At 35.2% G+C, this 12,750-nt stretch overlaps 1 protein-coding gene across 1 annotated transcript in view; it reads left to right on the top strand.

Annotated features, from left to right (window-relative positions):
• The window catches only part of USP34 (ubiquitin specific peptidase 34), a 135,130-nt gene that overhangs the window by 78,472 nt on the left and 43,908 nt on the right, over positions 1–12,750 (top strand). The window contains exons 36-42 of the mRNA XM_050710062.1: positions 567–607; positions 1,607–1,731; positions 2,758–2,910; positions 4,055–4,159; positions 5,265–5,320; positions 5,424–5,544; positions 7,814–7,997. Coding sequence (XP_050566019.1) covers positions 567–607; positions 1,607–1,731; positions 2,758–2,910; positions 4,055–4,159; positions 5,265–5,320; positions 5,424–5,544; positions 7,814–7,997 — 785 coding nt within the window. The remainder of the gene's footprint in view (positions 1–566; positions 608–1,606; positions 1,732–2,757; positions 2,911–4,054; positions 4,160–5,264; positions 5,321–5,423; positions 5,545–7,813; positions 7,998–12,750) is intronic.

The raw sequence follows: 12,750 nt of genomic DNA on the forward strand, positions 1-12,750 counted from the left end.
CCATATTTTTAAAAGATTGATAACGATATTTAGAGCATTTCCAGCCAGGTCTACAACTGTGCCTAAATGTAACCTCTAGCTGAGTTCCAAGAATAATTTTTATTATATACAATATGTTTTCCATTTCATAAACTTCTACTGCCATTTTCAAAAATGTAAGTAAATAAATACAAGCATTTACAGTATGTCTTAAGTTCGCAAAGATTTGTTTAAAGTGTGGTTCCCCATAACAAATGCTAGCTTTCTTCTGTATGGGTCTGTTCTTGGTTCCATTGTATATCATTTCTTTCTTGGATAATATAAAGGGGTTGCAGTTATTTTTTTTTTACTTTTTATCTTGTAGTCAGTAAAGCTTTAGGGAGGTGATTTGAAGATCCTAATAGCTTTATAAATATTGCTAATTTTGAATACTGCGAGAAATGAATCTTTTTAGGATTACAGTATTAGTTTTCTTCATAGGTACTTAAGAATAACTTTGTTCTTACTGGCATGTGCTTACATTTCTAAGTGGTAATCTGTTATGATCTGTGATAAAGTTCAAATGGCTTTATCTTCTTCCTGTTCAGGGTGTTGAAAGCTCAGTCTGATCACAGATCAAGACACGAAGGTCAGTGCTGCAAATTATTTGTATGCTATGAACTAATAATATTGAAAACATATTGAAGATAACAGGTTATGTGTTTGATTTATTTCACCATTAGTGTGCTATAAAATAGTGTACCTTGATAGCTTTAGGGCTGTTACGATATGAGTGCTAAAACACAGAGAGGTCCTAAAAGACTTGCATGGCTTTCCTTCTCTGGTAATTATTTATATGATTGAAGTTTTGTACGGTAGTTATGCCTTCATCTCCAGAATAGCTGTTTTTGATAGGAAAACCAGCAGTATTCTTTTCTGAAGAGCAGAAGATACATGTAGCACCATAATATAGTCACCAACAGTCACCTTTATTCAGGTTTACAAAAATAATTCTGGTCCCAGAATTCCTTGGAGATCCCCAGTTCAGCTTTCCTGGGGAGGATTCCTACAAAAGGTCTAAATGGCCTGCGTCAGGTTAGGTTTGTATGAGAGTAATTGCCAAAAGTACAGCATAGGTGTGCATAAATATAGGTAGGTCTCCTAAGCTTGTGCATTGCCTTTGTTTTTTTTCGCTTTGTTCTGGCCTACAGATGTTCATGGCTATGAACCTGAATTCGCAGTATGCTATGCGTCACATACTAACGTCTTACTTCTTGGCTGTTAAGAAGAAAAAAACTGATGTGCTAGTTAGTCCGGGGAAATGTTCATGTTAAGAGCTGATGCAATCCATCTCCAAAGTACCAGCTCACTACTTAAGAAGGAGAGATGCAGGAAGGGGTTGTGCTCCGGATTTTGAGTATTTAGTCAAATTAAACTGTGATCAGTAGTACAGTGATCAGTATTTAGTAAGCATATTTGTGAAATTCTGAGCTGAGGTAGTGGCTTATGTGCCAATAAGGACTTAGTCTTGTACATGAAGATAATTAAAGTAAATGTCGTTTGTGCTAGAACTATGCAACCCTTCAACCTAGAAAGCTTATTCTGTTAGAATTACGATACGATTTACTCTCATCTCATTTCCTATTAGTTACTCATTATTCAATGTGGCTCTTGGTGAGTTGGGCTCACTGCTGTTCCTCGGTGAAATCCAGTCTGGCAGACAGTGATCATTTGCAAGACTGGCTAAAGAAGCTTACCCTTCTTATTCCGGAGGTATGTTAAAGGAGAGGTTGTCACTAATTTGTGCATAATATGGAACAAGATTAAGTTTGGTTTCAAGCTTCCATTAATTTCAAATCATGTTGTTTCCTGCTAAAAGTAAGCAGGTTCTGACTCAGTTACTTGCAGTCCTGTTTAAGAAATAATCATTTGTAGTAAAAATGCTGTGTAAGATGGCACATTTGTGGTTGAATGCAAACCAGTTTATAAACTCCCATCTTTGTTCTTAGCTTTTGTTTGAAGGTAATTCTTTTGTTGTAATTTGTTGGAATTTCTGGATGATGCCCTCTAACATGGATTAATCAAAATATACTTTTGCCATTGTGTTATTTTTTCAGCTGTACTTTTTATCACAAAATGGGGTGAATAAGAGTTGAAATAAACATGTCGTCAATGAATCTTTGTCTAGCTTTAAGTAAATTTTTTTTCTAATGTAAGACAAACCTGGAAATTGCATAATATGCACGATAGATTATTTATGTATTTATTTACTATCTATTGCTTAAAGGTGCAATATGGACACGATGAGGTGATTGTTATTATCGGTTAATTATTACTCAACCACAGGAAAAACATATGTACTGTCTCCCTTTAAAAACACTGGAACTAAATGAGCGCAAACTTCTGAAGCTGAATTAGAGATAGTCTAGATTTTTTTTTTCTTAGGAATAAAAGAAGATAATTTCTCTAGTGAAATTAAATTAACCATATAGTTTCATATGCGTAAGTGTAGGTTCCAGCATCATATATATGTTCCTACTTTGCCCAGATGTGGTATTTTGGGAGCTGGCTGTAGTCTTTACTATAGAAAATATGTAACTTGGGAGACAAGGCTTTTTTGTTACAAGGGTATCTTCAGCATAGGTGTTTTTAGACATATTCTGCCTTGATAACCTGGTAGACGTTATGAGAGGAACTTAATTATGTATATCTGAAAGGAAAGTCAAAAAAGAAAAAAAAAAAAGAAAAAAAACTTTAAATAATGTGTGCAATAATTTTATTTATTTATCTTTCACACAGACTGCTGTTCGCCATGAGTCATGCAATGGTTTATACAAGTTATCTCTCTCTGGTCTCGATGGGGGAGACTCAATTAATCGGTCCTTTCTGCTGCTGGCCGCATCAACATTATTAAAATTTCTTCCTGATGCTCAAGCTCTGAAACCTATCCGGGTAAGAACTTAAGAAATTACAAGACTTTATTAAAGATATATTTTAACTTACTTCTGTTAATATAAAAGGAGAAAAATGGTAGCACGTACCATCATTATGTCTGACATACTGTTTCTGATCCGCTAAGATATTAAGGCCTTTGGTTTAGATGCTTCGAGAAGCTTCACAGAAGTTATAGCTGTCATGCTAAAGTAATTGATACCTTGCCAGTGCTTGGAGAGAAAAGTAGAAAATAGCATTTTGAAAGTTTTGTGGTTCTGGAATTTTAGCATCCACATAAGATGCTGTTAAGGAATAACAGTTGTGTTTTCAGTAAATGCCCCATCTTCCCTTTTAAATGTAGGCAAGTCCATAAATAAATCAGTAAATAGTTTTATATTTGTATTTGTTGTTGCAGGTAAGCGTTACTGTTCCCCAGTCAATTGTTTCTGTTTTTCTCTTGGGATATTATTGTCTTCACAGTTTCACTAAATAGAAGAGATTCTAGGGATGGTGCCAAAGCTACTTTCACGCTGTTAATGTATGGAGATTAATAGAGATTGTTTGAACTAACCTGGATGATTTTGCCTAAAGTCAGTTAGGAATTGTAGACATACAAATGCATATCAGAGAAGGCTATGCTCACTTCAGCTACTGTAGATCTGAAGAAGACCACTTGTATGACTGTGAAGCGTGAACCTTGATTTGGGGGAGATTCTGAGAAGAAAAAAAAAAAAAGGTTGCATTAAAACAGTCTGCAGAAGATTTGCATTATTTGACTAGTTTTCAGAAGAGTTCAAAATGGGATTTTTACTAACACATGTTGAACTGATATTCATGCAAATTTTCTTTTGCTTTGCCCAGTCTAATATTGAAAATTTTGCAATTTGCAGTTCCGAGTACAGATTTAATACTATTGTAAATTTTTTAAGGTTCTGGCACATCATCCTGACAGTCTTTCAAGAGAATGAATAAGTATTTCAGAAGAAAAACAGAACATGCAGTGTTACCATTGTAAAATTCATTGTTCTTGTAAGGAGCTTATCTTAAATAGGGGCATGTAGAAAGCAATGTTCTTGTAACATTGCATTTATTGCACTGCTTTAATACAGTTATTATTACAGTTAACAAAAGCAATTTTTTCTTTTTTCTTTCTTTTTCTCAGATGGAGGATTATGAAGAAGAACCAGTGCTACGACCAGGTTGTAAGGAATATTTTTGGTTGCTGTGCAAACTGATTGATAACATACATGTCAAAGATGCAAGTCAGGTATGTTTTGCTTTGCAGTCATAAAAATGTTTGCGTTTTTAAATATCTGTATTTATATAACTTTTTTCATTGAGCGTGAGACAATTTTACTTAATATATAGTGAACTGCTACAAACAGCTCTTGGAGCATTCCCTTCTCTTGACTTTTGCCGCTGCTTGGTGTTTTTAGTAGCTCATGGTCAAAGGAAGCTTCAGATACACACCCTGTAGAGTCAAGAAGGGAGGGTACATATAATGCACAAATAGAGTGGGCTATGTGAAGTTAAGAGACATGAGTATTGGAATCATTTAGGAAAGATTGACTCTTGGTAATTTCAGTGAAGGAGGAGGTGAGCAAATATCTGACATGAACTGAAAGAGACGAGAAAAAAAAATCAGCAGCCAATTAGCACAGGTCAGAAAAAATATTCACCCTTTTGAAACATCTCAAAAGGGTTAAAATTAACTTTTTAGGCACCTTCTGCAACTATGTCTGCTGGCTGGACGTGCTACATAAGTATCTCTAATTTATTCTCAGTGCTCTGGCAGGAGTGTGGGAAGGGAAGGAAGATAAAGCTGTAAACCTTATTTCTGTAGTGTTGAAAAAAATCTTGTCTCCTAACACCTGATGGTCCCACTAGAGGCAAAAATTTTGGCTCCTCCGTCTTTCTTCCACTCAGTTTCCTACCATTTCCGTTTTATTAACTGAGTCTCTTAGCTAGGCTACAGTTTTGCATAGTTCTTCTGCATGTTGCTTTCAAGCTTCTAATGACAAGCTTCTGTGTGTTCCTGTGAGAAATAACAGTTAAATATTTAAAATAGTAGTATTCAATTTTTTCAACATGATAGAAATAATATATTTTTGAGATCTGGAATTGAAAGAATAAGTGTTACTTTATTTGAACTGTACCTCATTGATTTTTAAAAAACAGTTTTATCACATTTATAAAAATGTATTAAAATACTGTTGCAAGAACATTTGAAAGAGTTTTAATTGTTCCTGGTTTTTTGTGTACAATAGCAAATTTCCATCCAAAAGAATAACCATAGTTTCAGGCTGGACTTCTAATTCATGATGTACATAATTTTTTTCCATTTATATACCACTTTCTTTCTTTTTAATCAGACCACACTCCTTGATTTAGATGCACTAGCAAGACATCTTGCTGACTGCATTCGGAGGTAAGGTTTAGTAAAGTAATTCCATTTGTAAGTTGCATTAAATTTATTGTTAGTGGGACAGACAGAGTTTTAACATTTCTTTTATATGTACGTATATATATAGCAGAGAAATCCTTGACCATCAAGACGGTAATATAGAAGATGATGGACTTACAGGACTGCTGCGCCTTGCAACAAGTGTTATTAAGCACAAACCACCTTTTAAATTTTCTCGTGAAGGGCAGGTAAGAAAAGGACCCTGACAGAGATCAAGACAAGGTCATATCTTTTTACTGTACTTTCTTCATTACACCTTTTTACCTAATATTTTGATTGCAGGGCTCAATACATGAGAGTATGTCATATTTCTAGCCCTGGGTGATTGATGGAAACATGTCACATTCCTTAATTAATAAGTAGTATGTACAGTCCCTTCCCTTTCTAACAATATTTAACTTCAGGATAAAGTTCTTACATCCTAGAGATTTTATTTATTTTCATTTCTTATCTCTGATTTTTTTCAGAATGGATCAGTATTAACTACTTTAAAAATTTTTAACAACAGCTGCTTTTTGACTGTATCCTGGGACAGTTGTGATCTAAAAGTAGCTTTTAAGCTCTACACCTACCCAGTGGCAGACACATGTAAAAAGAATACTTCAGTTCACCTGTCCACAAAAAGATCCACATGATCTTTTTCTTCCCTGCTCCAACATGTCAGAATTCAGTCAGACAGTGCAAATACAAGATTAAGAGTATTAATCGGAAAATGATAGATCCAGATCTCTGACATTACTTCTTTTCTAGTCTATGAGACTGCATTTTAGGGTGCCTGGTGTGCTAGGACACCTGTTTGAAAAGGCTGCACCACAGCACTAAGCCGTAGCCAATAGCACAGTCCAAAACTCCACATACTGGATACAGCTGGTCTGCTGATGAGCTGTAACCATCACCTGGCAAATATGGTTAGGAATGGAAACCAGTCAGATTGCTGCCTCATGAGAACTTGTGGTGCAGAGTTACTACCAAGAAAGCAGGTATCCATTTAATTTTAATTTCATGCATAGTGGGATTAAAATATAACTCCAAAGCGTGGAGAAATCTGGAAGAGCTTTCGTTAACTATTTTGGCCAGGAGAAGACCCCTCAATATTATTCAGACATAGACATGTGACTGTATTTATAATATTTCATATTAGTGCTATAGGAATTTCTCTATACATTGGAAAAAGACTTTTTTTATGGTGTTTTTTTGTTTGCTCTGCAGGAGGCTATCTTTGGAAATATTTAGATTTTATTTAGATTTTACTGCAGCCTGACCTTTTAACATAGGGAAATCCAAGAAGAACATTTCTTTAATTACAGTCTAGAAGTTACAGAATGAAATATAATAGTTGTACTGGTAGCTGTACTTTACAAATGGGAGAGAATTCTATCCCTAAAAAAAATTGAAGAAGATATCATGTAGGGAAAAGACAAAATGAAGATTCTGCGGAGGTAAAGGATAGAGGGTTTATTGTCTGATCATGTAGACTACTGCAATGATACACTACTAATATGATTTAATTACAGTTTGTTAAGATTGCAGCCATTTTGTTGATGCAGTGAAGTGTAGGAAGTAGATCATGTTATCGGGCCTGGGCATAAAGGTTTTGAATGAATTGCTGATTGTCTAAGGGATTTTGCTGAAATACTGCTTTCTAAATCAGTTAAATTTCTTCTTTCACGTTCTCTCATTATACCACTTGGATGACTAATTAGTAATGTTCACTTAGTAGCTAAAAGGCTGAGGAAAGCCTTTCACCATCCTGTACTTCTATGAACATGCTATAGCTTCTGGAAGAATATGACTACCTTTTCCTACAGACCTAGACAGATTTTGATTTCTTGTTGTCTTAATATTTTACATTTGTTATAATTTTATTGAATTAAGTTGACTAAACAGTACAAAGGTACTGAATTTTAGACATACGCAACACACTTTTTAGTGTATTACTCTGGAAAGATAAATATAAATAACAATGTGTTACGGGTCTGTCATCCAAAGGCAACATGACTTGGTACAGCTGTGCTGTATGCCTTTTATAGTTCAGTTAATATTTCAACTGAATAACAATACCAAAATATACTTGCAGTACATATGATACATAAATCAGTGCATGTTTTATGGTTAATTAGTGATTCATAAAACTCAGACTAGTGGAGTGATTATGTACTATGAGAAACCAGTCTTAAATTTATTAAAAAATACATGTGTATGGTTTGTCAAATTGAATTATCAGTCATGAATCAAGCATAATTTGCCATTCTTTTTCACTGGACATGTTTCTCTTTAGGCTGTAATATAAATAAAATTGTTGAAATTTGCAATTTAAAACTTGTATATGAGTCAGAAAGTTCTATACATGATAGAGGTCCAGGAAGTATACAGAAATTTCTAGAAGATTGGAAAAACATGACTGTCTTTTAAGAATGTGTGCAAACTGCTAAACCTGCTGACGGAATTGTTTTACAGGAGTTTCTGAGAGACATCTTCAATCTTCTGTTCTTGCTGCCAAGTTTAAAAGATAGACAGCAGCCAAAATGCAAGTCACATTCTTCAAGGGCTGCAGCATATGACTTGTTGGTAGAAATGGTGAAGGGGTCCGTGGAAAACTACAGGCTGCTCCACAACTGGGTTATGGCACAACATATGCAGTGTAAGAACCTTCATACATATGTAGCTTTTGAGTATTTTGTGGAAAATTAGTCCTTTTGTATCTTCTGTTCATTTTGGTTGTTTTGAATTTTTGGATTTATCAAGTTCAGTAAAGTAAATGGGAGGGTAGCCACTATATGGACTCCTTCTGAAGACTGCATGTTTGCAACAGGATTGCTAGCCATCGTTGTGAACAGCACTGCAATTGTGGAGTTTGCTTTTCCTCCTGAAGTACACCATAAGTGTCTTCATTTAATAACTGGCTAAAAATAATTAAGCATGCATTTTAAGAATGCATAGGTAGGAACAAGGAAAATCAAAAAGGACATTGCATACTTTTTGGCTTAATCTGGATAGCCACACTTTCCAAATGTAGTGATAAAGTAAGACATTGGTCCCACTAACAGTACTTTTAAAATTCCCTTTGTAGCTGTACTAGTTATCCAGCATCACTTAAAGAAGTGTCACAGAGCAGATGTATGCATCTGTTGTTCACCTAGCAAAAGAGAGAAATTAATCACATGTATAATTTTCTGATCATCTGTTCTTAAATTCTGGCTACTTAAAGGATGTGGCCCTCTCAGATGACACCAATACATAGATAGCATTGTTAGAGTGGATTTTACATGCTTCACTAACTTGTGCTGCTTTGCCTTTTTTACATGAAGAAATATGAACTATTTATACCTAAACCAAGGTCCATAAACCACGCTGACTGAAGTATTGGCTCCTAACAGCTCTGTCATATTTTAGGAGTCTCTAATATCTCTGTAGTTGACTTTCAGTCTGTACCCAGATGTCTGCATACAGCACTAATACAATTTTGTTATGCCTCTTGGCTTTCGTGCTTCCTGTTTTTTGGAAACTCAGTTCCTATGTAAAATATGTAAATTACCAAAATCTGAAGCCAGTTAATATTTTATCTTTGATTTGCAAATTCTTATTATGCATTTTAAGCTTGATAGATTTCCTTTTACATGTCCAGCTTACATTCTGGTAACCTGAAGATTTGTAATTTATTATAATCAATGGAATTGATTTAGTGCCTTTCAATTCAGGAAGCAAAAGAGAAATCTGATCTTAATGTTTTGAGTTCTGTAGTTGTATGCCTGAAACCTTCTAAAAAGCCTCTAAAATGTCATATGCTTAGGGAAAATATTATGAAGAATATGATGTATGAAAATACCTGATATTTGTGTGTGCTGTGAGTGCATCTGCTGCTGCTGAGCCTGTCAGTATCTCTCCAGGTGCAATCATCCATTTTTTTACAGTCAGTAATTTTTAACTCCAAATGCCAGTAATTCAAGCTACTGAAATTTTCTGTAACATTTATCTGTTACTACGTTCTTCCAAATATTCTTCTCTAGATTGTGTGTTCCTTTCTGAGTTCTCCAGAATCATATGGTCCATGCTCCTTCTACATATTCAGTGTATTTCAGTTTCATGAATGTTAATCTTAATACAACTGGCAGAGTGCCGTTGTCTCTTTATGTGCTACTGACCACAGGACTTCTGATACCTCACTTGTTTTAAAGTCTTCTTATTCCACTGATGTGAATCAAAGGCTCTTAAAACTGGATTTTTCCTCGTTGCTTATCTCTGTAATCTAAATAGTCTTTTAAAATCTTAGTCTTAGGCCTGTTGTGCCATTTTACTTAGGAGATGCATTAAGGTAAATGTTAGTAATTTCCATCCTGTCTTTGGTTTTAACATTTTGGTTTTGTGGTTCACTGGAGAAATTTTCGATCCTGTAACTTGTACAGTTGTCATCATCTCGTCTGACCAGTTGCTGTCTTTTCTACTCTACCCTTTTTTCTCACACCCCTAACCGATTGAAGCCAGGATGTTCTTAAAAGATTGCTTTAATTTAGTGTAGCAATGTAAGGTACAGTTTTCAAAATGAAATTGTATTTTTAAAGGATATCTAGTGTATTTTCCTTGGGACAAAAGAAAGGATTTTAGGGTTCTAAGTAAAAATGAGATGTTAAGACTCTATTAAGGCAGTCATATAAAAACGTACTACTGTGTACTGTTCTTCAGACTTGAGCTAGTATGAGTAATGTAAAGTAGTTGTAGTAAAGTTTTAACTTCAGCAGCATTTTTTGGAAAGTTTCCAGTAGTGTAGCTCTCTTTACTGACAGATGCAAAAAGACTAATGTGCGTGCTTTTTTCCGACTTGACAGCATTTACAGCCATATAGCATTTTGCTGTGTTGAACCAGGTGGTGAGATTTACCATTGTGTACATCATTCCCAAACATACAATTGTAAATTCATTTTCCTTTAACTTTTTGGCTTCTCTTTCTGAAGATTTGATCTCTTCTCTTTAGTATGCCAGTCCAGTTCTTTGAGTGAGGAAGAGCATCTTAGCCAGTACCGTTAGTGGCTTAAATACCTTTATAGATAAGGTGCTGGCTTACATTGCCACCTGGTATGCAAGTATTAACCAGAAGGGATGTAATGTTCTACCAGCGATGTCCTTGTCCTCAGCAGAAGTGAATTGTCCTCTAAGACCATGTCCACGATTAAAAAAAAAAGAAAAAAGGTTATGATGCATAAATTGATTGAAAGCAGGTGGAGGAAGAAACTTAGCTGTATAAAATGAGAAGGAAATAGTCTATAATTCAATGAAATGATGTCTCTCCTAAACCAGCACTCCTAAAGGAAACATGCAGTGTCTTCATGAATTTTCAGCAATTTTCAGGAAATTAACTGCTAAGAAGCTGATGTCAGCTGACTTTTGTCCTTGCTTTTCTCAACAGGGAGGGCTTACACTAAATGCAGACTTCGATCTTCCTGGAGACAGGATTTAGATACCCTCTATTATTCATAAAATTTATTGTAGGGTTTTGGGGTTTTGCTTTCTTTAAAGGCCAAAAATAATAAAAACATTCAGTTCAAGGGAGGGGAAAAAAGACGAGTTGCCTTGCTATCTGGGAAATTCTTTAAGATAATATCTGATGTTATGTTTGGAGCAGAAGCATGATCAGAAGGTGGAATAGAGAAATAATGCACAGTCATTGAGGGGAGAGAAATTAATTTTACTTAAAGTAGAATGTGACTGTTGCAAGTTTGGTTACAAGTTCCACATTTCTTCCTGAGAAAAGGCAGTTTTCTGTAATGACAGAGGTGAATAATGAAGATAAGATATAAATGAGGCCAAATTTACCTTTCTAGTTAAGATCCATATGGAAAAAGGAAAGCATTTATTATCACAATGAAGGTAGTTGCTTAAAAGTCCCAGGACAGAGAAAATAGGATCCTTCTGAGAAATTTCTTGTAGAATTTTTGAAAGCCCTTTGTCATATATAAGGGGGAGGAAGATATTCCAGCTATTCTCATGAAGTATAAAGAAGTCATCTGATTTCTCTGTAATTAACACTTGATGAGCCATATGCAGGGCAATAGGTGTTGAGTCTTTACATCAGAAAGGGTGAATGAAGATGCTGCAATTTAAGGATTTTAGTTAGGTGAAGGAATTTTGTGTTCTTCTACCACGCTAATGACTTTCACTGGGAGTTTAAACGTTGAGGAGAGCTTTGTTTCAAGTGGCTGGTCAGGCCAGTTTAACCAGGTAACGTTAGGTCATGCTACTGAGATTTGTTAAAACATGAGAATTAAAACTCTTTCCTTCCCTACTTGAAGCTGCAGGGCTAATGGTAGTTTTGATGCCAATGCCAAAATGAAGATTACAATAATTATTTGTTGTGCAACAGAACATCCTGTGGGTCTGGTATCTGAGGATCTGTTTAGAGGATGCAAGGTAGTTCCTTGAAATTTTAGCAGGTAGTATGGTTTTAGAAGAATACTTAATAAACCTTTAATCCTTGACAAAGTAATTAAGGCTTTAAAATTTGAATCTTGAGCCCACATAGCTTTCTTGGATTGTTAAAAAAAAAAAAAAAAAGAGAGAGAGAGAGAGAAACCAAAAACCATCACACCTAGACTACTCTTTTTTTCCCCCCCTTTTTTCTATATATCTGAACAGAGGTGCTGAATTACTTGTAGGTCGTTCTACATTTTTGGAGAATGACATCCTTGGGAATTAATAACTAAGTTATTGTAAGTTTTTGTGTCAAACCTCTTGCATACCAAGGAAGACAGGCTACAGTGAATATCTTTGTACACTAGATTAGCTCCTCTCTAATTTAGTGCCTGTGTCATCTAGTTGCTTCTGCAGGTCAAATAATTATTTTCCGATTCTATTCTCCTGTGTGAGATATGGAAAGGAAAGTCTGTCAGTGTCTAGAAGCAGTACGAATCACTTAAAAGTGGTTTGTGTAGTCTGGATACCATCTTCTTGAGTGGCAGGTGAGAACTTTCCCATTCTTCCTGTTTCTTGGCAGCCATTTCAGAGCAAGGCTTACTGAGAAGAGTCTGTCAGACTTGCTTAACTTGTCTAGTGCCATGCTGTTTATGAAATAGATTGTTATGTCTGGTGTAAAATAGAGAGGAATAGAAAACTTACAGGAAAAGATGTCTTTTCAATCTGATTCTTTAGGCAATTCACTTCTTGCTTCCCCTATTTTTCTTACAGATTACAGATTTCTTTGGCTTTCAAGTGCAATAAGAAACATTCCTTTACCTCCTGTAAAAGCTGTTCCCAAGTTTATTCAAGCTTATGTATGGCCAAGCACTGTTAACTCTGATAAGCATCTACCTGTCTTTGGTATTGGTCAAAAAGATCTTTTGCTAGCATGGCGTCCATTATAGCAGATACCATTCTGAAACCAGCTTCTAAAAATAAAAGTCTTG

Source organism: Cygnus atratus, chromosome 3, assembly GCF_013377495.2.
Source record: "Cygnus atratus isolate AKBS03 ecotype Queensland, Australia chromosome 3, CAtr_DNAZoo_HiC_assembly, whole genome shotgun sequence".
Lineage (NCBI taxonomy): Eukaryota > Metazoa > Chordata > Aves > Anseriformes > Anatidae > Cygnus > Cygnus atratus.